Source organism: Anas platyrhynchos, chromosome 29 (genome assembly GCF_047663525.1).
Source record: "Anas platyrhynchos isolate ZD024472 breed Pekin duck chromosome 29, IASCAAS_PekinDuck_T2T, whole genome shotgun sequence".
Classification (NCBI taxonomy): domain Eukaryota; kingdom Metazoa; phylum Chordata; class Aves; order Anseriformes; family Anatidae; genus Anas; species Anas platyrhynchos.
In genome coordinates this window covers 2,776,289-2,804,286 of record NC_092615.1, presented here as the reverse complement: position 1 = coordinate 2,804,286, position 27,998 = coordinate 2,776,289, and the positions used below count along the sequence as shown (strand labels likewise).

Here is a 27,998-nt window from a genome sequence, read left to right as displayed (position 1 = left end):
TCTCACCTCCTTGCCAGAAGCTGAAGCCTGCTCCAACGTGCCAGCTGAGCTGCACATGTGAGTGCTTCATAATATATTTCCCTCAAAATGGGGTAGGTTAGCTGAGGCACTTTAAAAGTCTTTGCTGACCTGGCTCATTCTCCTTGAAAAGAATTTGGAAGCAAAGCCCAGTGCTGATCTGAGGAGGTGATAACCTCTGGCAAGGGAATAGTGACAAGCTGCTGGAAGCAGAACTTCTCCAGTGGGCAGAGAATGTGTACCCACACCCCAAGGTTTGCAAATATTGTCCTGGCCCTTCCAGCAAGATGGCTGTAGTGCTCCTCACCTCTCCTGCTTGGGTTGTGCAGATGCCTCCTGAAATACGCCTGCAGCAATAACGGTAATTGCTTAGGCAGAGAGGAGGTTATTCAGCACATTGTTAGCTGCCTCTTAATGTCATTAATAGCCAGAAGAAGTAGCGTGAGCCCTGCCAGCACTGCATGGGGCAGCGTTTTGGAATTACACCACTCTGCAGTTTGGGAGCAGTTTATTTTTGCCGCAGTTCTGAAACTGCTGTTAATAGTTCATTGGCTCAACCCATCAGTTACTTTCAGTGAAAGCTCTCCCGGCCTTGTAAATGGTTCGAAATAAGTCTCACTCTGCAGTTAGAAGCGAACTCTGTTAGAAGTCCCCGGCTGATGGGGCAGGAATGGCTTTTGCAATGGGGCGAGGACAGCTCAGCTGGTGAGATTCTGTTTCCAGCGTGCCAGCAGCTCAGGGACAGCCTGCATGGAGCAGTCAGACATGGAGAAAACCCGCTTTCACCTCTGACTGCAACACAAATGGGTGTTTCTCTGCTCCATTAACTCAACGTTTTATGAGCCGCTTACTGTCACTGCTGCTCAGCTCGAGAAAGGGCCATTATATTTAGGAACGGACAAGCAGGAGGAAGCTGGGATTTCTTTGCTTTTTCTGTCCCAGTTCAAATGTGGCCCTGTGCTAGTCTAACACAGGGTGTCCTTTAGGACAGATCTAACAGTAGAAACTGTACAGACACAGCCCCATCACCAGAGATGATAAATACTGTCGAACACACAGCCAGCCCATTAAAGAAAGAACCTTAGTAAATGGCAAATCTGGAGCTCTTACCTGTCTGGCTTGCTGTCCAGGAAAGCAGTAAGTGGAGAGAAGACAAGACAAATGTTCAGATTAGAAAGGAATCACAGGAGAAGGGAGAAACATTTGCTCAGCTCTAACCCTGGTAACGCAGTTGGAAGGTAGGACTAGTAATGATTCCCCAGTTAGATCAGTGCCAACGAGCACCAACAAGGAACACCTGAGTCCCTTCTCCCCCGAGCACTTGTGTGTGTCCAGCAACTTCACACATGCTGGGGTGCATAAGCAAACACACCTGTGCAGATGAAAGATGACGTGGGGTTAACTGAACTCCATACTGGGTAGGTGTCCCAGCTAAGGACACCCTTGCACTGGCCAGATCTGCCATCCTGCCCCTTTTCTTGATCCATTTTACTCAGTATCTGCTTCCTTTCCTCTCCTTTTTTGCCGCACAGTGTGACCTGTGTGTGCCCTGTCCCCAGCCACGCACCACGAGCTGCTCAGAAATCCAAGGAAAAAGGAGACATTTCCAGGGGCTGCTCATTCTTCTCTCCTGCAGACTCACACTACACCCCCAGCTGCTGCTCATCTCCCAGTTCCAGCTGAAAAGCAGCCTGACAACACAGGAGGTCTCTGCCAATCCCCAGCACAAAGGTGTTTCTCTGCATCGCCCCTGCTGAGCACACACAGCACCTGAAGGGGAGCCCAGGGCTGCAGCTCTGACCCTGTCTTTTGGGGGAGACAGGCAAGCGACCCGACAAACTCATTGCACGTATGCCACAACACTCAGACAAGCTCAGCTTTACTGAGAGTGCTGTGGGGTAGACACTGAAGTAGCAGGTCCTGGCAACCCACTACTAATCTTTCCTGTTTCAGCCAGCACCTTCAATTTCAGCATTTCTGCCTTAGGACTCCTCTCTGGTGCTGGTGGGAGGATTTGACCCCCAGCTGACAACTTCAGGACCGAGGAGAAAACCCCCTTTATGAGTTATTCCTGGAGACATTGAGAATGATCACAGCTCTAGGCAAGAAGCATCTCTTACTTTTTGTAGAGCAGAATGGCAATGACGATACAGATGATGAACACCACGGCCAGGACGGGCCCGATGACCCAGATGAGCCCTTCCTCTCCATCGATGATTGGCTGCGGATCGGGGTTGTCCAGCTGGATGGGGTCGGAGAAAGGACTGGCAGCAAAAGTCTGGAAGACAGGGATGATCGTGGAACAGAGATCAGAGAGGGAACAGGGGCCGAAAAGAATGGCTAAACATTATGGAAGAGAAATTGCTGTAGAGGGTGTGGGCTCTCTGACGCACAGCCTAAGTGATAACAGAAAATAACCTCTTCAGCCTACAGAAAAAACATGTCTGTGAGTGTCCCCGTGACAGGTATTTTCCTCCTCCAACACTTCAGGCAAGACAGACCATTAAAAGACAATATTCACATGATGTTTTAGGCTGGCTCATGCCTGTGGCTCACCTAATCTTATAGCCAGGAAGGGGATTTTAAAAAAGTTGATTGTGCCTCTGTTCCAGCACATCCCAAAGACCTCTCCATTTCCACAATCCCACAAACACTTCTGTCAAGTTCTCGTGTCACCATCTGGATTTTATCAGTCAGATGGGATTACAGGGAAAGAGGGAAGGGACTGAACCAAAAAATAGTGCTTAGAAACAGTCTGGTCTGGTGACTTACAAAATCCCTTACAATTAAACATTAAAAACTAAAATGTAACATCACCTCTGCTCTCTGCAATGAGCTGTGCTCTTGAGAAAATCACATTCAAACCCACCAGAGTCCTAACTAACAAGCATTGCTCACTTGTTCTCATGAATGCTACAATTTTCTATCATTCCTAGGAATGATGCATCCCCATTTTACAGAGACTGCTGAAAATGAAGTGCACCAAGGAGAACTGTTAAGCCCTGGTACAAGTGTAAAGTCTGGAACAGGAAAAGAACATGAGCTTTAGCTTGGGGTATTTGAAACTCTACCAGCTCTCAGTAAGACTGAAATTCTGCTACACAGGAGGGAGCTGCAGTGATTCCAGACTGTCCTGAGTGAGCGTGCAGTACCTTGTTCTAAAGAAGAAATTACCACAAGCTGCAGTAATCCGATTGAGAAACCCATTCACAGGCGTGTCAGCCTAATCCTTTAATATCAAATACACAACTAAATATTTATTTGGGAAAAAAAACAACAACACTCTGAAAACCTTAATTTCAAATAGCTCCCTGCTACTGAAATCCCCCTATTCCACAGGGGGATTTGAAAACAACAAAGAATTAGACTGCTTCCTATTGTTCACGAGGAAGGACAGGTAAGTATTAAAATAGTTGTTTTCATAAAGCCAGGTACAACATCACTGAAATCAGCTGAAGCACTGAAGTGGTAAAATGAGCAGAGAGCACATCTACTTTTCCATAAAAAAACGCCTCTCCCCTTTCTGCTTGGTGGGGAACTTTGTAATAACCAGGACATGTGACAGGCTGCTCTCGAAGCAGGATGTCTGGGGTCACTGCCCGAAGGAATACAGGGACAGGGACAGCCTTTACAAGAAATTGCTCTCTGTAAAGGGGTTTGACCCAGGGATCTCCGCACTCGAGCGTACTCCTGAGCTAACAGATCGGGATCCCGCAGTCTGATCTCAAGGCTGGAGCCACAAATGTAGCAAGTCCTGCCTAAGCAGACAGGCAAAATGCAGAAGCAGTGCACAAGATGCTTGTGTTGTTGTCTGCACAGAAGAGCACATTTGCTGTATGCAGACACAAGCACAAACAGCTCTGATAGCCGCACGCAATAGCTCTGCAGCTGGACTGGAAGGCCTCTGCAAAGAAAAAAAAAACCCTCAAGCCCTGGCATCTGGTGGAAGAGAGTCACGGAGGATGCCAGGAGGGCACAAGACCTGCTGGCAGCTCACAAGAGAGATGCCCCTGCAGCTGCTGTCTCTGGTCGATAATGGGGACAGCAGGGTCGCGAGCGTCTGAGGAGGGTGAGGGAAAGCAGGCGGCACTTACTGCCTCGGGTTCCTGGAGCACTGCCAGGATGAAGATCACATATTTCTGCCCTGGTTCCAGGGCTCTGTTCTCAAAGTTGTCGTAGTGCTTCATGTCCCCCAGGATGAAGTGGGAAGGGAGGGAGCGAAAACGGGCAGCGATGTAGGGCTTGGGGAAGTCCAGCTGACGAGAGTGACGCAGGCTGCGGCGTCGGAGCCTGGCAATGTCCTGAACGAGCTGGAGGAAGCAAAGGAACGGTGTGAGAGCCCTGACGCCTTCAGCACCTTCAGGGAACACAAAGGAGGGACAGCCAAACCACACCACTCAATCTGACCTCACATTAGCTGTTCAGAACATGGATTGCATGCCCCAAACCCACCCTTCCCAGGATCTCAGGTCACCATCACATCCACTACAGCTGTTTGATCTCTCTCTACACCTGGTTTCAGTCTCACCCACACTCACCTCCTCCAGGTCCATCTCCTCAGGGCTGCCCAAGGGGTTCAGGAACTGTCCTCCACGGGACTTCCTTAGAGGCACCACCACAATGTAGTAAGCCCTAAAAGTTGGGAATAATCAGAAGAAATGGGAGGACTGAATCTCCTTCCATCAGCCACAGAAGGAGAGAGCGCACACACTGATGGTGGGAGGCTAGGTTTGCCCACACAGCCCCCCTGACCAAGCCAGCAAGCCCTTTATTTGTAATTTTGCACAGTTGTTGTTGCTGCTTTTGGACTCAGTGACAGCCCCATGTAAAATGCCTCCCTTTGGATTCCTGTGGCAACCCGTTAACTCTGGGAAGTGGCATCGAAAGACAGAATCCAGCAAGGCTGGAAATGCAGGGAAAAGACTCTCTGCCACTATCCTTGCTGGTTTGTGCTACGAACTCTGGCACCCTGCACCATGAAGTGAGCAGACCAAGTCTGTACTTTATCAGAAACCTACTGGACAGGCACGGAGCTCTTCACATCTGGGAGAATCACCACCACGTTGCCATCAGCATCAGGCTTGTGGGTCACCTCTGGCTTCCTGGATAACATGTCAGCAGCAGTCCAGGCAGCCACGTTCTGCTGCAGGCCGCCCATGCTATTGCCCCGGTTCATGAGAACGAAATTGTAGAACGTCCGGGGCTTCAGGTTGGTGATGAGTTTCTTGGTGGTGCGGCCATCCACATCGACATTCAGCCCGTTATACTGGATCTGTGGGAGGTGAAGAGGCAGCAGAGATGTACCATGAGCAAGACAGATACTGCTTAATCAACCAGGCTCCCTCCTCCTCTTTGCTTTGGTTTGCAAGGAACATAAGGCACTTGGCTGGGCCATGCTCCACCCGGCTCTGCCAGAGCTGGTGCAAACAGAGGAATAGGAGCTAGGTGAGTTTCTTTCTCACACAGGACAAGGCCTTAGAACTTCTCTGAGAAGAGAAATTTGGATCTGGAGATGGGAAAATGGTGGTAACTTGCCTAAGGAGGTAGTGATTTGGTAACAGAGGCAGGAGTGCAAGCCAAGAGGCCTGATTTCAAGGAGCACACCTCCTTGATCTAATGATTAACCATTATCTGCCCATAGCTGAGACCTGGCTTCAGAATTTCTGGCTCTTATAATCTATCATTCAAACCAACAGACAAGACTCCCAGGAAACTGAGAAGGAACACAGCTCTGACTTCTCCCTTCCACTTGCCTTGTAAGGGGTGGGAGAGTTGTAATTCTCAGGAAACTCCCAGCTCAGAAGGACAGATGTCTTTGTCACCATCTTCACCTTGAAGTTCTTGGGCAAAACTGATGAGAGAAAAGCGAGGAGGAAGGGGAGAGAGGAGAAGAAAAGGCAGCAGAGGGAAGGAATAGTAAGAAAGAGAAGGAAGACAACATCAGACACTGGCAAAAGGGTCTGCCAGTTTGGGTCTGGCTGCTGCTGCAGGAATGGAAGGGCTTGCTCCCTCCTCCACACTTTGCTTGAGTTTTGTCAAGGTCCATCTTGGTGCTCCCTGTCCCCATGTCTAACCCTGGGGAAGGGTGAGGGAGGGTGCTTAGCCTTGCCCTCACCCTGCCCGTGCTCAGTGCACACTACGGGTCTGGGTGGCTGCTGCAGGAACGAGGTGCTGGCTTTCTGAGCATGCTCAGGTGAGGAAACCCATCCCAGGTCACATTTGAGGCTTTCTGATTTTTCTTGTTTTCTTTTGGCTGTTTGCAAAAGCTGAAGAAAATGCTCTTCCCACCTGTACAGCGACTGGCACCCCACTTCAGGTGCCAGTGAAAGAAGGGTGTCCGGACTTAACTTAGAAGAAAGCGGTAAAAGGGACTTACCTGGCACAAGGCAGAGAGGAGCTGAGGGACTGAGTGTGAAACCAGAGTGCTCTGCATTTACTCACGAGCCTGGCTGAGCCTGGCTTGACCTCTCCAGCTCTCTGCCTCCTGGCACCAGCCCCGGTTACAAGGAGAGAGAGGGAGGAGAAACCGGTAAGTCCTACCTTGATCCAGCTGGAACGTCCGATACTGGACAGTCGGGCTGTACGGCCCGGGGCCTTTACTGGTGTGAGCACGGATTTTAACATCATAGGCGGTGTTGGGTTTGAGGCCGTTGAGGGTGTACGAGTTCTCTGGGGAGGGGGGCAGGTCTTTTTCCAGGGGGTTGCCGGGAGAACCGGCTTCCCGGTAGGCCACGGTGTATTTGACGATGGCTCCGTTCCTCTCGGCCAGCACGGGGGGGAGCCAGCCAAACTGGACCGACATGGAAGTGATGTTGCTCGCCTCGAGGATTTGGGGGTAACCCTTGGGGATGTCTTCAGGGGTGGTGAGTTCCTGCACAGCTTCCTCCCCGAAGCCAGCCCGGCTTTTGACGGCCAGCTTGAAAACATACGTGGCGCCCTTGTGGATGCTGGGAGCAGTGTACTTATCCTCCAGGGCTGTGAACTCCAAGGTAGCCAGGGGGTCGACATCCTTGCGGCCAAACTGGAGCCGGTAGCCCATCACCTGGCCTTCAGCATCCAACGGAGGCTCCCATTTCACCAGCAGAGTATTCTCCTCTGTCTGGTGCACAGACAGGATGGGTTTCCCTGGGACTGGGAGAGAAAAGAGAGACTTTTGGTCAAATGTGGGACAGGGTGGCTGGCGAGGAGATGCAGAGACCCTAGGGCTGCAGCACAGGTTCCTCGAATCAGTGGCAAGGTTCCACCTTGACTCTGTCTGCTTCGGTGTCTCACCCTGAAACCAGGCTGCTGCTACCCACCCACTACACGTAGATGGTCTCTGTCAAGTTTAGGAGATGAGATGCACTGCCAGCGTGTCAGCTGTGATGTTCTTATTTATTCCTAGATTTATTTTTACTCCCTTTCCTCAGGAAGGCAAGGTGAGCACTGCTTCTCTCTTATCACTTGACCAAATACTTCACCACAGCTGGGAAGAACAAAGTCAGGGGTCCTGAATCCCAGCCTCCTGTTCTAAACACCCGAGCAGATTGCTTTGCAGGGCAGGGAAGAATTAATGTAGGAGTTCCCCAGACTCCTGTCCTCCCGCTCCCTCTCTCTCTCCCTCACACAGCACAACTCATGCAGAAAGAGACTGGAACAGATTGGCTCAGGCTGGGAAGGCCAGAGCAGCTGCGGGTGAAGTAATGAAGGATGGGAAAGGAAGTCTGGGCAGCCTCGGGTCCTGAGCAGCAGGCACAAGGCCAGATGAAGCAAGTCTGGCAGGCATCTGATCACCCAGTTGGGTACAGAAAGAAGGAAGCACACAAAGAGTCGGAACAAGAGCCCAAAATCTGTGCATGGCAGAGGGCAGGAAGAGTTGCTGCTTGCACTACGAGCTTTCTCTCCTCTGAGGGAAGGGAAAGGACATGCGAGTGTCGGTGTGTTTTCAGCTAGCTCCCTCCTCATCCTGTCAGTTAGTTGCTCCATGTTTGGGGAATATTGCAGGAACTCAGCAGTGCCTCTGTCTAATGAGCCTTGGCACAGCCTGACTGCAGAGCAAGCCCACAGCCACAGTTAAATGACACGCGTAGGCCCAGAGGTTTCTGAAGCTGGAGAAAGCAGAGCATTAATTCCAGCAGCTCACGCGTCATTTACATTCACTCCACTATTAGGGATCTAATTTCCTTCTCTGAGCCTTGGTGTTTCTTCTGGTTGAACAGGAAAAGGAAAGAGAATGGAGTTTAGGAGCGAGCACGAGTCTGACTGCAGGCTGGGAGGCTGAAAGCTGAGTGCAGCTACCAAAGGGAGCGGGAGGGAGCCGGCAGGGAAGGATGCTGTGTGTGTCAGGGATCCTGGCAAAGGCAGACTGGGGAAAGCACTCTGCCCCGCAGCGACTGACATCTGAACACAGGGACGAGGGCTTGTCTCTGAAACAAATGCTTTATTCATTGCAAACTGCCAAAGAATGCCTAGGGAACAGTTCTGGGAGAGCCTCCCTCGGAAATGCCGAAGAAACACATTACAGAGAAAAACAATGTCATTACCTTTATGTTTTGGGTTTTATCACAAATGTTACTATAATCAGCTGAGCTTGAAAATATTACATTTGCACAACAAATATTGTTTGGAGAAAGGTGAGAAGAAAGCAGGGGGAAGTGCTTTATTTCGCAATTGGTTTGGACAGTAAAGGAGAAAATTGGATGTATTACTGTATTTAAATTCAGCCCCTAGCCCTGAATGATAAAGAAAGAAATCTCTCTTCTCAGAAGGTATATTGACTCAACGCTGCAAAGAAGATAAGAACGTTACAGAGCCATTTGAAAGTTTTTTTTTCTTTCTTTCTTTTTTTTTTTTTTTTTAAATAGCTATTTCAAGTTGGGGGAAATTGGGTTTTGGGTAATAGCTGCTGTGCTGGAGAAAACATCCCTCTGTGACTGATCACCTGCACTGCAAATCCAAATGGGGAGAGATGAGGGAGGTTGACAAGAGAGTGACAAGGGAAGGAGGGAGGGCAGAGTGAGAAAGGCTCGAGGAGAGAAAAATGAAGAAGGCAGAGAGCCTCAGGAAAACAAGGAAGCGAGAGGAGAGAACCAGACAGAGTGAGAAGAAACATGGGCAAAGCCAGAGGGGGAAGGAGAAGAGAGTGAGTGAAGGAAAAGGCTTCTGACAGCACACTGACACTACAAGGTGTGAAGGCAGGAGTTTGGATGCTGTCACCTAAATGTATCCTGCTGTAACATTCGTGTCCTGGAAAACAACCTTGTTCTCTTATGTGTTGTCTCTTAACTAAGCAAGAAACACAAGAAAGGAGAGGAAGGCTGAATTCTCATTCCCTTCTCTGAAGACAAGAACATATAATGGGATGAAGATGTGAGTTGGGACAGAGAAAAAGACAAGGGCATGGAGGGCAGCTGCTGCTCCAGCGCTGTGTGTTTCGGGCCAGTGCTCCTGAGCCCTCTCTGTCCTGTGCACTGAGCTGAGTGTCTGTGCTACCTCCAGAGCCTGAACAGAGCTTTCCAGGTTAATTGTGTCGCTTTGACCAAAGGCAGAGGCAGAGAACAACTGTCTGCCAGGAACAAGAGATGATGGCAGTTGTGCAGCTGTTACAGGAAGGGTGAAGATGACTGCCCCAAAACTAAGAAAACGAATAGACACCAAGGGGTGGGAAGGGACCAGACAACAGAAGGAAATGACAATGGGAGAAAGTCATCATCTGGCAGCAGGACCAAGAACGTGATGGGGTGAGAGAAGATAACCACAGGCCAACAACAACTGGGCTGAAGGAGGGTCAAATCTGGGTGTGGGCACAGCAGTCTCACTCTGTGGCATGAAACCTTTCCCCTACTGCACAGCAAAGGTCCAGCTATGAGAGCACTAACCACAGGAGTGCAGATGCTGAGAGGACAGGTGGAACACAACCTCTGTTTTCTGCCTGCAGCACAACTGTGTGGAGGAACAAGGAATGCCTTGTTGCCCTTTGTCATTTCTTTCTTCAGGCCCAGGCATCCTAGCCTGACATCGTGTCCTCTGCACTGAGGCTGACAGACACTTTGCCATGAAGAATAGGGCAAAGGGAGGAATGAGTCTGGATGGCATGTGCAGAGTGAGCCCAGGTTGCAGAAATTCTTGCAAGAAAAGGTCAATACTGTCAGTACTTCTCTACTGAGCACTACTCCTAGGCAAAGAGGGGACTGATGTTCAGACATGATACTAAAAGAAAAGAAGACTGGGCAGTATAAGTCTTCACTGCTTCCCTGCTGCTTTTCAGCTCTCTGCAAGTCAACACCATGACAGCAAACCTCTGGGTCTTCTGTTCCCCAAGGTACCTCTGTGTGGCAGCCATCAAAGCTGGAGTCTCTCCAGTGTCACCATACAGGTCAGACTGGGCAAGGATTCCCTTACTTCTGGTACTTCTGGAATTTGCAGTACATAAGATTACAAGCACTGAATTTGTCCTCTGTTGTATTTCTGTATGTATGGGGCTTTCTGCAGCACTGGAGAGAAAACTACTTCATTTAGGGAGGGCTACCTGCCAGGAATGAAAGGTTTTCTGCCTTCCTAGAAATAATTTTTCTTCAGGGGCTGCATGTTGTTTGTTGCAAGTCTGTCCTCTTTGTGAGGAGAGTGGGATGAAAGGAGCATCTTGGCTTCAGGATGTTAGGAAACTGGTGAATCCCAACAGGTCAAGAAGAGACTCTTACCTGCACCCTTAGTGGTGACCACTTTGGGTTTGCTGCGAGCACCATCTCCCTTCATGGTGTAGGCGGCTACGGTAATGGAATACGCAGTCTCAGGCTGGAGCCCAGCAATGACCATTTCCTGTTTGCGAGATTCCAAAGGAAAACGGTGTAAATAATTACGCACACACACACACACAGGTAGATCTCTCCTTGCAGGAGTCTCAGGTCTTTTCTAGCATGCAGGAACATTCACTGAATCTGAAACCATGAGACGCTCTGCGGCAACGAGGCAGATGTGGCAACTGGCAGGAGGGTGAGAGCCACATTCCTTTGGCGAGCAGCACGCACGCTCCAGCTGCAAGCAGCCCCTCTGTAAACACAGCGTGTCTCTGCAGGCCCTGGCTCAATGTATTCTCTTCCAGATCTACCTCTCACACATTCCCTATCTCACCACAAACTGCTTCAGCCATCAAAACGCTGCTGCACTCTTCAAAGTGTTCCCCTTCACTGTGCCGTCTCAGTGGAGGTCTCAGCGGTTTCAAGGAGATTACATTTTTTTCTCCCCCACCCCCCTCCCTTCTCTCCTCAGGGATATTTTTTAATGCCTTCAATAATATTAAAGGGATTGCTTTAACGCAAAGTGCAAGACGACATTTTTTGCTTGCACGTTAAAGCTCTCTGCTAAATCCCCAGCACCCTCCTTCCTCTATCAGCTTCACCACACCTGGCTCCCACGAGCTTTTGTTGCAAGACTGGCCTCCAGAATAGCCCTTCCCCATGAAGTACTCGGCCCTTCAAAGGGCTGGGTTGTAACAGGAACACCCGTGCTAAATCAAACAGGATGGGGGCATACGCAGCAGGGTTTTCGCCAAGGCTCTGAAAGGGGGGAGATGTAAATTTTGTGCATGTTTTATGGCCTTCCCCTCCACTATCCCTCAGTGCTTTAAATATTAAATCGCAGGGCAGCACTTGGGAAAAAAAATTTGCTGGTCCTGAAAATATTTGTATTGCCCCCAGAGCTGAGCTACGGTGGAAGTATTTCAAACCAGCAGGACTTTGATCAATAAGTTTGGAAGCCATTAGCTAGAGAGACAGGTTTGCTTTCTGGAAGTCAAAAATCTGTCCTGCTTTCACACATGCCACTGACTTTTATTAAGATTTTAGGCACGCGACTTTGCTTTCATGTGACTCAGTTTATCTTTCTGTAAAACACAGGCCCCTCACTTTTGTAGGGCACTTGGCAATCTCCAGGAGACGTGCATATATTCATTTTAATGATGTATTACCTTGGGACCCTGCTATTCCAAGAAGGAAATGCTTTCTCCTACTGCTTTGTAGCTGTAAGATCACTGAAAGCATTTAGCATTTTAACAGAAGTATCAAATGCCAAACAGCCAAGCCGATTTTAAAGTCTACTTGAAAGGTAAAAGGGCCACCAGTGATTCAGGGCTTTGAACACAACAAATATCGAAGAATCTTGGCCCTTCCAGGGCACAAAGCATTTGTTTGTACCCTGACACCTCGGAATTTATGAGGCTTTAAATACCCAATGCGTTACAACCTAACTGTTTTTCAGACAAAAGGCAAGGTAGTTGCAGACCAGCCCATCTTTAGGCAGGTGTTCAAGGTAGTCCCAATTTCAGTGTCCTGCCTGCTCCCCTGTGGAGGAGCAGCAGACTCGTCTTTCCTTCAGAGCTGAGGGGAAAACCCTGCAGGACTGCCACGCGCTGACAAACTACACAATCACACCGGGCTGCAGAGCAAAGCAAACAGGGTGGGGACAATGAATGGGAACACCAACATCAGGCTTTAAAACAGGCACACTGGCACTGAAAATAAAACTAAAAAAAAAAATAATAAAAAGGAAAAGGAAAATATCACACCACAACAGCAAGTGGGAGAAGGGAAGGGACAGAACCAGGATGGAAGGAATTTTTTTTTTTTTACTTACGTATTCAGCAGTGTCATCTGTTTCCCACTGGGCAGAGAACAAGAGAGGTTTTGCACATGAGAATACAAGAGGGGAAAGAAGGGAAAGACAGAGACACAGCATGAGGAAGAAGTCCCTGAGCAAGCAGCCACACAAGGTCAGAAGTTACCAGGCCAGCATGAAGGAAGAAGTAGAGTGGGAGAAATTAGTAGATTCCACTGTGGCCTTTGTCTGTCTTAAAAGATTTCCCAGACAGAGGAGGATGGATGGCATTTAGTTCAGAGCTGGGAGAGCAGTTCATACTCTTCCACAATAGCTATTGTCTGGGACTGCAAATGAACAGCAGGAAGATAACATATCTTTATCACAAAGATGCTCATCTGCTTTCTCCAGCGATACGTTACTTGGGATGAGACAAGGCAGCTGGAGCACCCACCCCCTCAAAGCTTCCGTGAGAGAGAAACAAACTGCAGCAGGACGTGAATCCTTACCTGGGCATCAGCCAGCATGATGTCCTTGATCTGGGGCAGCCCCCTGGCCTCTCCGTTTTCCATGCGCACGTAGTGGACCTGGTAGCCGCGGATCTGGCCATGCTGGCGGTTCTGGACTGGAGAGCGCCAGAACACTTGGATTGCAGTTGAGTTCAGGACCTCCACCTCCACTTTCCGAGGTGGTGCACTGGGCACTGCCAGGAAGGAAATAAAAAGGACCAGAGTCACTTGGAGATTTCTGGCTGGAGCCTGTCGCTTCAGTTCTGGGGCATATGCACACTGAATCTACAGCTCTGAAAGGAGGGGGAGACTTAACCAGCAAACTGGACACCCCACCATCTGCCACTGGCCTTTATTCAATGAAACGGGAACAGTTTAGGGGCATCTAATCTGCATGGCTCAGAGATCTGGATAAATGTGAACAGGTCCATCTCCCAGTCTAGTTATTCTCTGACAGACTCCTTTTTCTCCAGTTTACTTGGATGGAAGGACCCATATGATTCCAGATCAAAATCTGAGGGCAAAGCCAATTTCTAATGAATCAGAAAAACTCTGGCCATGCCTGTGGGACGTTAGGGTGGAGAGGATGAGGAAGGGGACTTGCCCTTGGAGCTCCTTGTTCTCTCAGACTGGGCAGGTTGAGGTTAGAGCAGCTGCCTAATCTCAGGACAAAAACTGAAAGGTGTTTTGGATGGAATATGGGGTGAATTTTTGGAAATGATAATAATAGGAAAGGACAGCTTCATCTGCAGGAAAACCTTAATTTCTCTGAGTAAGGTGACTATCTATTTGGGTTTGGGCAGATGGTAAGGGAAACAAGACCCACACTGGGGATAAACCTGTTTGATTTTTTTTTCAGTCTTTTTTTCTTTGGGATGGAAGAAGAAAGCTGGAGTTTGGATTTGACTTCTGTTATTTATTTGACATATTATTTGAGGGTCCCACCTCACCCTCACAGTATTCTGTTCTCCCTCCCTGCGTACATTCAGTTTTCCTGGTTTTATTTTACTGTAGAAATACCAGGAAGTTCAAGGCCCATCACCATTTGTGTCTGTGCACCAAGCACAAGTCTCCAAGCTGGGTCACTGAACTGGGGTGTATGCTGTCATTAAATGGTTTTTGAAATAAATGATCAGATTCTTCCTTTCTACCACTAACTGAAACTTTTAGAGGAGCGAGTAACAAGGAATGTGTGGGAAGAAGTCTTTTAATACTTTAAAATAATTTCTGGCAAGCAATCTCCTCCTCTTCTCTGATTTCAGTTCCTTGCTGCCTCAGCTGTGCCTTTGGTCAGTACGAGAATCTTTTCAGGAAAGGCGTGCAGACAGGGCTCACGGCCTTGAAATGAAATCCCCGAGAAATAAGAAAAACCATCCCTGAAGCGGGGAAGGACAACCCTACAGACCCCAATTCTCAGAGGGGCTTAGAGAGATGGCAGCAAATGGTGCTCCACATCTCGGACCCCTCCTGGTGGGGGAAGGCTGTGCTGAGGCCTCGTTCGGGACTTGCCCTCACACCCTAGATCGGCCATGAGCAGGGACTCAATGCGTCCCCCCCAAGCGTGGGAGAAGCCCACCGCAGGGACACGTATTCACCACTGGCCCCAGGACAAAACCAGAAAAAGCGCAATTACCATCTTCATCCGTCCGGACGATAACCGGCGAGCTCTCCGGGCCCGGCCCCACCTCCGTATGAGCCACGACAGTGATGCGATACTCTGTCCACTTCTCCAGGGACTCCAGTAGGATCTGACTGGTGGTTGGGGGGATATCATTCACCTCCTTAAGCTCCGTGTCCTCAGAGTCCAGCGCTCGATAGTAGACGCTGTAGCCAGCCAGGACGCCATTTTGGCTTTCGGCCGGAGGCGGCCGCCAACTTACCAGAATGGCGGTGGATCTGGTGCTGACGCATTTTACGTCTTGAGGGGGGGCAGACGGTTCTACGAGGGGGGAAGATTCAAGGAGGGAAAGGGAAGAAGGTGGGGAAGGGGGGGAGGGGGGGAGGGGAGAAAACAAAAGATGGGAAAGATAAAAGAAAAAACAAAAGAAAATGATAACAAAAAAATCTAAAATAAAACGTACGAAAATTTGGTTCAGGAAGATAAAATTAAAAAAGAGGAGAGCTTTTTGTTGTTGTCTTTTTTTTTTTTTTTAAATGAAAAGAAAAAAAAAAGCCAACGGAAATGAAGTGGGGCATCAAAACTGAAATGTAATAAAGCAAAGGACTAAAGCAGTAAGCGGGCTAGCCAAGAGGGGTCCTGCTGCTGCTAAGTGTGTGTGCCACAAAGCTTAGCCCCCGATTTCACCCTATAAAAAACCCTTCCCTTCAGCTCCCTGTTTTACAGCGGTCTGGCAAATCCTGCCCTGGCTGGTAAAGCACTTGTTTCCAAAGTGCAGTCTCTGGGATCTCAAATTTCCTTGCAAGGATCTGTGAAAAGTAAGTAAGAAAAGCAAATCTTTTGCCAGGAGGCTTAAAGTTAAGAGTCTGTATACCCAGCTGTAAGTTATTAGTTGTCCACAGACTGAAGGAGGTGAAAAAACATAGCGGTGACGTCCAGGATATCGCCAAGCAAAGAGCCCACGATGCTGGATGAAGGAAAGGATTTAGACAGGAATAGTTTTAGTAAAAAGTCTTGCAAAGGAGTGAGGCAGGAGGTTTGTCAAGGTATTTGGGTACCCCGTGGGATTTTCAGAAGTGGTAGTGTGCCTGACTCCTGTTTCACTCTGTCCAAACAACTTCAGGGTGTTTATGAAAATCCCAGGACACTTTTGGAAATCTGGCCCTACACAGCTGCATGTTCTCAGGGTAGCAGCAAACAACTGCCTGAGGGCTGTTTTTCAGGAGATGGGAAAGGTGCAAACCCCCACTTCTGCTCACTTCAGTGTTTACTGGGCTGCACAAGGCAACTTCAGGGAGATCTGCTCAGTAGGAAGCCGGACTGTCACACACCAGGTACCGGCACACACCATGGCTGTGCCTGCAGACACCAGAACTGCAAGGGTCAGGTCCTTGGGAAGGCTGGAGATGCCACAGGTTTGGGACCTCGGTGAACCCTGGACAGACAGAAAGCCTGCCACTTCTGTATCTCAGCTGTAACCTGGTCATTTTGGGAAATCTTATACCTGACTTCTCTCAAAAACTAAATATTACCAATCAGCCCAGGTGAGCACACAGAGGGATACATTTTCAATGCAAATCTGTAACCCTAATCACACCCAATAACAGTAATACTGCAAAAAACAGCTTTTAACTCTCTGCAGATACTGCCAGAGACTGGGGTGTCCTTATAAGCCCCCAAAGCATCATCTGAAAGAAGCAAGGGAGTAGATAAATGCTGCACCATTTCTATTTTTTTCTGGTGCTTTTTAATCAACATAAAGCTCTTTTACTGAGAAATGATTTTTTTTTTTCAAATGTCCTACTCCTACCCCTGAGTCACAAACAGATGTTTAGGCCAAACTTGCCTTGAGGACTCAGCTAAATCAAGTCCCACTTTTCCCAATTTGCAGTGCAGCGAAAGCTGCATGCTTCGCATATACCTCCACTAAATAGAAACAAGAGGGTTTGCAGAACAAGGAGAGACAGTTCCTTCCACTGCAGTGCTGAGCACTCTGTCCAGTAGGACAATTTGGGTGTTGTTCTCCTACTTTCATGCTTAATTATTATTATTGGGCTCTATTTCAATTGAGAGAACAAAACCCTTACACGTATCACTACAGAGGGTGACAATCAGCTGCTGATGGCTAGCCACGCAAAATAATACAAAATATGTCAAACAAACCAAATCAAAAGCAACAAAACTTGAAAGGAAAACATAAATCAAACCAATAATATAAAACAACAACAACAAAATCAGAAAGGAAATCATAATAATAAAATAATACTGATATAAAAAGTGACTCCTTTCAGAACATTCCCAGTCTGTTTACCTACCTTCCACGCTTCAACTGCTAACTTATAAGACTTTCTTACGAGAGAACAAGAGAAACTGAGCTACGAGGCCAGACCAAGCTCCTGGTGGGTTTCTGCACATGGCTGGCTTTTAAGGTGCTGCCCTGCCCCGCTGCTGCCCCCCCTGCCTGAGTTACTCTCCCCCTGCCAGCAGAACCCTAGGTATCACAGGATTGGTAATTCGGGTCTCTAATCCATTCCCTTTCGCTCAGCTACCTGTGCAGAGGGCAGAGAGCAGGGTGGCAGATTCCCACTGATGTTTTTTGCCTTATGCCTGCAGCTCTCTCCCTCTGCTGATTGATGCAGCACCGACATCTCCAGAACGGAGGCACACTGCTCCTTCTCACAGCCCTGAAGCAACTCAAGTCTCTTTTAGGGCATGGAGGAAAAAGCCTCAACCCTCTTCCAGTGCCTGCCATGACACTCCTTTATTTTTTTCGGAGTATTTTGCAATCAGGTTTGCTCCTTTTTTTTCTCCCCCGCCAGGGGCTGCTGTATTAAAAGCTACCTTGCCTGCTTAGCAGTCCAGCCAACGCCACATGGCTGAGAAACCCACTGCAGAGAGGGTCTGACCCGACCTACCCTTTCCATCCTGAAACTCATTATGAAAGCCCCAGTAAGCAGAGCCGGAGCTCCAGCTGGCACTTGGGTTCACTGTTTGCACTGGCAGCTGCTGCGCGTGGTCACGCTCGCTTGCTCACTCACCCTCTACGCTCCAGCACAGGGACCTACAGAGAGGCCCTGGAGTGAGGCCTCCATTTGGGGTCGTTTGCACTTTCTCTGGTCAAAAAGGCAGGGTGGGTGGGTGATGGGGGAGAAGGCCCAGATCCCACCTGGGCCCCCTCTCCCCATCACGCTCATCGACTACAGCACCTGGATGAAAACAGCCACCAAGTGCTGGCTGGCCATACTGGAGACGCATCGGGGGAGTTCATGGCACTGTGAGTTTCCTTCACAATCCAGCCCAACCTGCGTCACCCTGGCCACGTGCATGTGTGCGTGGGGACGGAATCGAGGAGGTGGGAGCTGAATGCAGGACGGAAAGCGCCGCAGCCCAACGCGGAGGCTGTGAGTTCACCTCCGCACCAAAACTCCTTTGCTGGAAAGGGAGCCACAGCACAGGCGGGAGCCCCCGGAGGCAGCTCGTCATCTTTGTCTGCTGGTTTCTGGTTTTATCATGCAGGCGGCTCTTTGGGAACCCTTCCCCACCCTCCCACGGGCTCCGGGATGTACACGAGTGTGTGCAGATCCACGCCCGTGTGCGTGAGCCTGCAGCGACAGGGTGGACTGTATTTGTGAATCTGCTTGAGACCAGCCAGTACTCACCTGAACTGCATCTTTTACATGCTTTAAAGTTGACTGTCCAAGCCACAAGAATGACCCTTACTGACCTTGTACAATACAATGTTTTTTAACCCTTTAGGTACCATAGACTTTGTATAAGATTTTTGTTTTTTTCACTCCATACACTGTGAGGAAGGGGGAAGGGGAGCAGAGCTAATGGGTAGGGGAAACATCCTTTCTTAGGAAGGAACAGAGGGCTAAGAAATCCTCGTGGTTCCTTTACACCTGCACATGCAGCCTCACAGCACCCACCCTGCCACCCCTGTCCCCTGAGACGTACTTTGCACTCCAAAATTTTTAGTAGGAGAGTTGCCAAGGAGCCCTGGGAAGGTCGTGGCTAGTTAGAAAGGGCAAAACATCTTCCTCCAACCATCTGTTACTTTTACAATCTACGTCTCTGGTACTTGAAGAGTTAAAACCCAGCTACTTCAAGAAGAAAAATATACTTTACCTTTAGTTTAATGGATTTTACTTTGGGTATGATGCTCGGGAGGAGCCACCCTGACAGGGAGGTGGTGGGTGTTGTGCAGAAAGGTGGGCAGTGCAGGGAGGGCTGCGGCATGCAGGCACATGCTTGCCAGCTGAGCGAGGAGGGGAAGAGCACCGAATGCACCAGCAGGCTGCCGGAGGATGAGGGAGGCTTTGCTGTTGCAGAGACAAGATGCCATCGTGGTGTGAAACCGCCCAGCGAGAGACAGACAGACAGAGAGCAGGGAGCGGGTTTCATCGGGCTGTGAGAGCATGCAGGCGGGCAGGCAGACAGAAGAGAGAAGAGAAAGAAGAGCCATGGAGCGGGCCAAGGAAGAGCTGAACGGAAAAGGAGCTGCAGAGGGAAGACACAAAAGCCTGTCTCGAGCCAGAAGGTCTGTGAGCCGAAGGATGTCGCCTGGACCAGGGAGAATTGACTCGTTCCTCCAACAGCCAGCCAGGAAAAAATGTTTCACCATGTTACAGGACACTGACAGCTCCCAGCTGATGTTCTTAAGAGCATTAAATTAATGAAACTATCCCTATGAAAGCTGAGCTACAGAGAAATAAAGCAGGCCTCATTCTGGGCAGGTGCCAAGTTAGAAAAAGACCCAAAGCCTTCCCCTTTCCCGGACCCCCTTCTCTTCATCCTTGAGGGAAAAATATTTGATGTCACTAAGCCCTGCTGTCATCAGCGCCCACAGCCATCCTTCCAGCCTGTTTTTATCAAACCAGAAAGCACCAATCCGAGCCCCTCTGTTCCCCCCTTCCCCACAGATCTCAAGGAGGGAAACCCCTTGCAGAACAGAAGCAGAGTGTGGGTAAGGTTGACAATTGTTGTTCAGGTCCTTTCAGTCCATTTTCCCCCACCCCACAGTGATGGTCCGTGTGACAGCACCAGACTGGGATCAGAACCAGTGGATTCGCAGCAAAGTCAGGAAAGGATTTTCTTTCGATACATATAGAGAGCATGAGAAAAAGGAAAAAAAAAAAAAAAGGAAAAAAAGGGGAAAAACATTTGAAAGAAAGAAGAAAACAAAATATCTTTGAATGGACTGGAGGCCCGAGAAAGCCCCTGTAAGGAATTCTGCCTATGCAGGAGGAGATTCCCCTTTCCTCCCACTCCCAGGGGGGAGGGAGAAAGAGAAGGAGAGAGATGGGGAAAAGAAGAGAGAGAGAGAGAGAGAGACAGCAGAAGTGAGAACTGAACGGCAAGATGGGGCAGGTGCCCAGCTGGGAGCCCGCTGCTCCCCCTTGGTAAGGGCTCTGAGAGCTGGGAGCAGGCACTCTCTCTCCTCACACTGGTGACCAGAGCCATTTCTGAGTTAGTTCTGCTCCCGGCTACTCCAAACTGCAGCGGAGTGATTTAGTAGAGATGAGAGGAGACAGAAAACACAAAGAACAGCTGCCACAGCCACTCATGCAGTGAAAAAACACCTCATTTAAAAGCAAAGATCTGTGAAAAGCCCAGGTTGAAATATTGCCATCCAGGGTTATTGTCCCCAGGGCAACAGCGAAGGGAGACAATCCATTAAACTAAAACCAGCACATTTTGGTTGCATACGCTCCATCCTGGTGTCATTAATATCCCCCCACAGCCTCCACATGACTCCTCTCTCCCGTTCTGCCGGAGCCCAAGCGGGCCCGTTCCCAGCACTTGCTGGGACAGCAGGCCCTCTTCCCAGTGGCTACCAAGTCACTCATGGAAAACCAGCACGAGGACTGCTTCCCCCAAGGCTGGCGAAAGAACTGAACGTTCGATTCATCCCCTCCCCTTCTCCTCTTCCTCCCAAGTCCCCCACCGTCTCCCTGCTCCATTGCTTGTGCCCCCCTTCCAGGCAGCTGCTGCTCGGGGTCTGCTGGTGGACGGCCACGCTGCCGCACGCCGCTGGGCCGCTGTCCTCCCTGAGCATGCTCAGCACCAAGGGCCAGCTCAGCCCACCCGTAAGACCTTTGCTGCCCGCCACCCCAAACCACGTGGACACTGCTAACCTACGTAACCCCACACAGCATGCAGCGGTCCCACTCTTCCACCACATCTCAACTATCTGGGTGTAAAGGGGGAAGGCACCAGGTCCCACAGACGCCCCGCACTGCCCACCTCCCCGCAGAGCAACCCCAGATGTGTGAACCCCCGCGGCACCGCGACCATCTGCCCCACAGCTCCGTACCCCTGTGCCCACCATCTCTGGCTCCCTGACTGTCTTCCCCTCAGAGAAGGGTGCGAAAAGGAGAGACACCTACTAGACTGCAAGGTGCGCTCTCTGACCTCCGGGGTGAAGGCCCCCAGGCCCAGAGCCGAGCGGGCGGCCAGGCGGAAGACATACTCAGTGTTGGGCTTCAGGCCTTCCACAGTGAAGGAGGTCGTTGGCTCGAAGTTCCTCAGCACCTGAGATGGGCGAGGGGGAAGAAAAAAAATAAAAACAAACAAAAAGGAGCAGAGGCGAGCCCTGCCCTGAGACACCTGCCCTACACTCCCCTCTCTCAGCCAGCTCAAGAAACAGAGGGCCGGGATGGGATGGTCCTCAGGGCCCCAACCCTTTGCGCTGCTCCTCTCCAGACTCACCTCCCTGCTGTGGTCTCCTTCCTTATAGAGGAGCTCATACTTCACTATGATCTCCTGGCGGGGAGGGCTCCACGACAACACGATGCTCGTCTCTGTCTTGGCTTCAGCTCGGAAGTTCATCGGCTGCCCAGGAACTGATGCAGAGAAGGAGCCCACAGGGCAGGACAGGGCAGAGGAGGTGAGACGAGAGACAGGAGGAACCACGTTAATTTGCCTTATTAGAAGTACCCTACCCAGTTTTCCTCAAAGCCTGTGTGTGAAGGGCAAGTCATCAGCAAAATGCCACACTGCAGAGTGGGGAAGCCCTCCTTTAAGGCAGTGCTGGGTTAGATACCACTGCAGGGCTAGGGAAGGTCCAGTGCTGCTGAAGGGAGAAGAATCCTACTGGACCATTTGCCTCTTTCTTGGCAGTGCAGGACATGTCCCTTCCCCAGCGTTAGGGGGATTCAGGAAGCAAAAGGCTCCCGAGGAAGGCAGGGCTTCCTCACCAGCACCCTGCTCCTGTGAGCAGAGCACCCAAAAGCAATGCTGGGAGACAACATGATAAAACACCTTTTGTTCTCAGCTAGACATATCAGCTGTGACAACAGTAGCTTTGTTTTATTCTGCTTTTAGAAAAAGACAAAATTAAGCCCATTGCCATTCAGCTCTGAGAAAGCAGCTCCTGGGTGCTTTAAGAGTTCAGCTTCGCCATTCCCTGGTCAGTGAGCATTTTCAGGTCTATTTCAAAGACATTTAGAAACTGGAAACATGAAGATATCTCACTCTGAAGCATGGAACAGCAAAAAAGGGTTCTCCTTGCACAATTTCTTGCCCTACCCATTTAAGCAACAACCTTTGTGAGCAAAGACAGAATGAAAATCATGTGCCAAGCCTTTGGGCTCCAGCTGCTGGACCAAACTTCCTCCTAGGAAGTTACTTCTATTTTAACCGAATTGAACCAATAAAGAAAAAATTGTTCTGGTGACACAGAGGCCCCAGCTGGATAACGGACTAAGCCACCACCTCTCCCTCCTGCAGCCCAGTGCCTCCAAGGTTAGCAACACAGCTGCTCACCTCCTTGTTGCGTCTTAACCTGGATGGGGTCCGAAAGAGGCCCATCTCCCACCGAGGTGAAGGCCAGGACCCGAACCGTGTAGGTTTCGTCCTCCAGGAGGCTGCCCACCGTGGTCAGGAGGCTGTCATCCACGTTGTGCTTCTGCCAGTTGCTGACAGGCTGATCAGGCTCCATGGTGTAATACACACGATAGCCACGGATCTGCCCGTTGGGCTCCACTGGTTCCTCCCACTGGATGATCATGGTGGTGCTGCTCAGCATTCGTCCCTGCACATTACGGGGGGCACTGGCAGGAGCTTGTTCCCCTGTGCGAGTGACCACGGACTCGCTGGGAGGCCCCTGCCCAATGCTGTTGACTGCAGAGACCCAGATCTCGTACTCAGAGTTGGGGCTGAGCCCCCCAATGCTGTAGCGCGTGGTGGTGATGTCCTCTTTGATCTGATAGGGTCCATCCTGGCTTTTAGACTTGTATTCAATGACATAGTAGGACACGGGGTCTGGATTTCCAGAGTCCCAGGTGATGGTGATACTTGTTGCCGTCGTCTCTGTCACCACTGGTGTCCCAGGAGCCTTGGGGAGTGCTGAGAATCAGGAAGAACAGACGTTAAAAAAAAAAAAAAAGGAAAAAAGAAAAAAAAAAAGGTATGTTGAAGTGGTGCCTAATTGAGCTAGTTAGGGCTGCAGGAGCCAGAGGCACAGTACCAATCACAGAGCGGCAGTTCAGTAAAGTGCCGCTGAAATATTATGAACCTAGTTATACACTCTATTATCCTCCTTAAACTGCTCCATCAAAAGGGAAGTGCTCAGCTAAACATCTGGAATCATTAGCACAGACTTCAGCTGAACATCCGCTGGCTCACAGGGCAGCAAGGAAAGGCGGTTTTGCAAGAGCTCTTTCAGAGCACATCATCAGATCTTCTGAAGCAGCGGCTGCCCGGCTCTGGCACTGCTGAATTTCTCCACGTCTAGCGTGCAGGTAGCAGTACAGCATGGACTGTACTCTCCAGAACTAGAAAGCCATAAATACATGCAGTACTTCACCTCAATCCACAAATGTGTTAACGTCCATCTCCTGTCACTCATCCAAAAGACAAACTTGCTGGAGACTGCATGCTGAATGCTGGAAACCTTTAACCTTTTCCTCACTACGTGTTTTAGACCCTTTCCAATCTCATCTTCTCCAGGCTTGAGCAGCCTTAGAGCTCTAACTTCTCATTTCATCTTCTGACTGGGGAATATTGCAGATGCTTACAGACAGGAACAAAAGGGGAAATAGCAGTGAAATAAAATGACAAAAGGCAGAAGGTACCGGCAGGGCAAGGTTCCACACCTGAGGACAATTGGAAGCAGAAGCAGTGTATCTATCAGCCTTTTAAATTAATAGTGTAAGATGGAAAAAAGGGAAGGAAGAAAACAGGAGAATAAACAGCACTTCAGCCCAGCCGTGGGCATCCTTTCACTAGCACGTAAGCCCAATTCCTGTGAAAAGCACAGGCTCGGTATCATGTCAAGATCCACCAGTGCCTACCTACTCCTACGGTGAGATCTCCCTTAGTCAGATGCACTGACACAGATCGGATGGTTTTTCTTCATCACTCCCCTTCTCCAAGGTGTTTCTCCTCCTCTCCCCCTCCCCTCCGAGTCCTCTCCCACCCCATCTCCCCCAGATCCCTCGTGGGCAATGCCATCACTCAGAGCAGACACCAGCTCATACACCGAGCTCTACACTCACCCAACCACAGGGGCATCCCGCTTGGGTTTTAATACTCCCCTGCTGAGGACAGAATAGATTGAAGATTGCACCCGTGCTCCTCCTGGAAATTGCTAGCTGGAAGCTGGGGATATTCCCCCTCTTGCTGAGGCAACAACGGCCACTAAGATGCTGGATCTAGGTTCTACTGCAAGGGCACACACGTCAGAGATCCTCAGGGCCTTGGCTGAATCTCTAACCTCGGAACAGGATGGCATGCAGGCTTCAAGCCATCCAAGGCTCCTTGCAAACTGCCCAGCCAGCCCAAAACCCAGGAGAGAAACAAGCATGCAGGGCTTTAAACCAGTTTTCTTCATGACATCCAGCCCAGTTGTCCTGAAGCAAAGGAAAGACCTCAAGCCACCAGCATCCCATTCTCTGGGGATTCCTTTGGGCACGAGATCCCCACAGACGCATGCACAGATCCCAGCACGTGGCACGCACAGTGCACAGGTTTGTCTTCTGCTCATGCTCACATCCGCATATACATACGGGCTTGTACCACCACGGACGTACGTACATGCAGTCAGGCACCCTCATGCCCATACAGCCACGTTGCTGACTCACGTGCACACACACCCATGCACGACAAGCGTGCTTCATGCCTAACCACGTCCCCACATACACCACGTGCAGCTCAAGTCACGGGCTCGCCCCATGCAGGCACACAAAGCCACGGGCAGGACACAACTCACACACACGCAGCCACGCACTCATGCACTGGCGAAGGCTTACAGGCACCACCACGGACCCACAAATGCTCACATGCACGAACACGCCACGTGCCCACAGCACTTTGCACACGTGCTCAGACGCTCCGTGAAGACCATGCGCCCAACACGTGCCTTGCATGTCTGTGCACCCGTGCAGCAGCTCACGCACTTGTGCATGCACGCTCCTACAAGCATGCATCGTCGGGGAACCCACGCACTCGCTCACGCAGCTGTGCTCACACTCCCTTACATTTCACCGTGATCTGAGCAACGGCTTCTATGACTCCCAGACTGGACATGGCCACACACGTGTAGTTGGCTGAGTCCTTGACATCCGTGAGCTCCAAGACATTACGGCCCACGGGCATGTCATCTTCGGGCGTCAGGTCCTCCGCTCCCTGCATCCACTTGACGTATGGCATGGGCGAACCCACGGCCACGCAGGTGATGTTGACGTTGCCGCCGGGCATGATTTCGTGGCTGACGGGCAAGATGGAGAAGCGAGGGGCCACGCGGCGAACTGTGGACGAGACGCACAGAGGTAACAAAAAAACAAAAACAGAACAAAAAACGAAACAAAGAAATAAAACAAAACAAAACAAAAAAAAGAAAGAAAGAAAAGAAAAGAAAAAGAAGAAAAGGGAGAAAAAGAAAAAAGAGTAAAAGATAATTTAAATACAGATGGGGTTTGTCATCATTTATTTTCTTCCTTCATTAAAAACAAAACAAAAAATCAAAGAAACTAAAAAATCAAAAACCAAAAACCAAAAAAATTAAACTTCAAATAAATTTGTACTTCACAAACAATATATAGAATATAGACATAAAAGCGATATTTCATAGCAACAGGGTTCCATTGATCAAGATTAGACCCATCACAGCACAGATAAAGACACAAAAATTTATTAGCAATTTCTCATCTTTACTGGCAAGAGCTGGCCTGGCGAGCGTCGAAAATCTCCTCCACAGCCGCTGGGGCCCCCAGCTCCCCGCTCCGCGCCCCGGGAAGCCCGCTCCTCCCCTTTTCCAGTGGGGTCCAGCTCATCCTCCCCTGTCACCTTCTCCCGCAGCCGAATAAATCGGCTCCTCCACCACCACGGCTCGGAGACACCCCAGGGGCTGCCCCTGTCCCCAGAGAGGGGCCGGCTCCGTGCCCGACGGGGGGCGAGGGATGCCGCAGCCGCGGGGTGGTGGCGAGGAGAAGGCGGGCACGGAGGTGGAAACTTCTCAAGATTTTGCCTTGTTAGGAAGGCCCAAATCTTGTTGCGACCCAGAGAATCCAACCAAGAGAGAAGTATCACATCCCCAGATGCCGGAGAGACACCACTTGAAAAGCAGCGAGGCAAAAAATAAAAAAAAAGGGGGGAGAGGGAGTCCCCGGAGCGGGACAGAATTTAGTTGGTGTCTGCGTGTGAGAACCGTCCAGGGGGATGCAGTCCCCCTGGAGCGAGACAGAGTGTGGAAAAGATGAGAAACTCTAATGAAATTTTTGTGGTTTTCGGGTATAGAAACCCTAACGAAGCCTCTTTAAGATCTGACACGGTTCCATTGATAGATGCAGCTCTCAGAGTCACAAACATCATGCAAAATAGGTAAAAAAGAGACAGAGAAAAAGATAGAAAGAGAAAGAGAGAGAGGAGAATGCAGAGAAATATAATTTATGGGCGGCTAGCAAATGCCCACATGGAAACTGAATAGAGAGAGAGCAACAGAGAAAGAAAGGAAGACGAGGAGAAGGAGAACAAGGAGGGGAAGGGAGAAAGAAGAGAGAGAAAGAGAGGGAGGGGAGGGGGAAACCCACTTTAATGCTGCATACTTTTTCTAGCTGATGTGACCCAATGTGGTGGCTCACATTGTCACATCTCAGCCCTGGCGGAATAATAAATAGAATAGAATTAATAAGAAAAACAAGGTAATGAAACTTTAACGTTGAGAAAACAGTGACATGTTCTGTGCATCTCCTTAGCAGAGAGGTGGATGCAGCTTCCAGACCTTACACAATAAGAACATGGACGCAAAGGGAAGGGGGTGGTTTCCTTGGCTCCATTTTCTGAACTAACTGGGCTGCTTGGATAGTCGAGGGGGGTGCTCGTCCTCAGGGGTGAAAGTACGAGAATGGATAAAGGAGAAAAGGAAGTGTCTGAGAGAGGCCCTAGGGAGGGAGCTGAAGGCAAGGTCCCATCCCGTAAGCAGGGACAAAAGGATTCAGACCCCAGCAAGCTGCAGGCACAGCAACAGCCCCAGGAAAAAAGGAGGGTGGGAATCCCCCCAGCTTCTGAGGGCCATGCAACAAACACCCCTCGGGAAGGGTGAGCAAGGGGATGGGAGACTTTGGGGTGATGAGGGCCTGAGAAATACCCTTCCCTGGTGTCTTCTTCCACGTAACCCTCTGAATGACCTCTCTAAAACCAGCAATGGTCACATCCACGCAATAGCAATGCAAAGGACACCAGGGCTAAGCCTGCAATCTCTTTTCCCAAGTCCTAGTGCCTTCAGATGTCCCTTGGAACTGATGTCCTCGTTTTTTTTTTTTTTTTTTCTGGTATTTATCTTCCAGCCCATTCCCCTGGCTGCCGCTCAACATTATGGATCTTTTCAGATGGGAAGGGCGCTGCCAGGAGAGATAGTGGCTGTTTTCCATTTAGTGGCGTTTTGTTAAACAAAGAGCCAAATATGGCCTCTGCTTCCTCCCACACGCTGACAGGGAGATATCTTCACAGAAAGGTGTCCTCTTACCAGCATGCTGCAGGATCCTTCTACGCACTGTTACAGGGAAGGAGGAGAGGATTTGGGGCTGTAGGAGCTCAGAGGGGTCCGAGGAGACATCCCACGGGCACAGCTTTGTGAGGAGAACGGACAGCACGTCCTCACCTGTGGTGTATTGGGGAAAGGTCTTGGGGTGTGGAGGGCCAGCCTACAAACTCACCTGCACCTATCACTAAAAAATGACTTTCTGCTTAGAGAAAGGTGTGAGGGGAGCACTGTGGTGTCTGCACAACCTCTGGCACCGGCACCGGCTCACCAGGGCAGGCAACGTGCTCCTTGCTCCCTG

At 50.0% G+C, this 27,998-nt stretch overlaps 1 protein-coding gene across 12 annotated transcripts in view; it reads right to left on the bottom strand.

Annotated features, from left to right (window-relative positions):
• Positions 1-27,998, bottom strand: part of PTPRS (protein tyrosine phosphatase receptor type S) — a 150,406-nt gene that overhangs the window by 22,660 nt on the left and 99,748 nt on the right. For 3 of the 12 annotated variants that reach the window (XM_072029079.1, XM_027471879.3, XM_072029082.1), the window contains exons 7-21: positions 25,197-25,466; positions 22,483-23,064; positions 21,427-21,560; positions 21,105-21,249; positions 14,731-15,036; positions 13,098-13,291; positions 12,628-12,654; positions 10,698-10,815; positions 6,559-7,149; positions 5,772-5,869; positions 5,037-5,290; positions 4,557-4,650; positions 4,113-4,328; positions 2,139-2,296; positions 1,129-1,140 (exon numbers count right to left, since the gene is read on the bottom strand). In XM_072029079.1, the coding sequence (XP_071885180.1) occupies positions 1,129-1,140; positions 2,139-2,296; positions 4,113-4,328; positions 4,557-4,650; positions 5,037-5,290; positions 5,772-5,869; positions 6,559-7,149; positions 10,698-10,815; positions 12,628-12,654; positions 13,098-13,291; positions 14,731-15,036; positions 21,105-21,249; positions 21,427-21,560; positions 22,483-23,064; positions 25,197-25,466 (3,199 nt within the window). The remainder of the gene's footprint in view (positions 1-1,128; positions 1,141-2,138; positions 2,297-4,112; positions 4,329-4,556; positions 4,651-5,036; positions 5,291-5,771; positions 5,870-6,558; positions 7,150-10,697; positions 10,816-12,627; positions 12,655-13,097; positions 13,292-14,730; positions 15,037-21,104; positions 21,250-21,426; positions 21,561-22,482; positions 23,065-25,196; positions 25,467-27,998) is intronic. The other 9 variants (XM_072029080.1, XM_072029083.1, XM_027471882.3 and 6 more) reach the window with 5 other exon arrangements.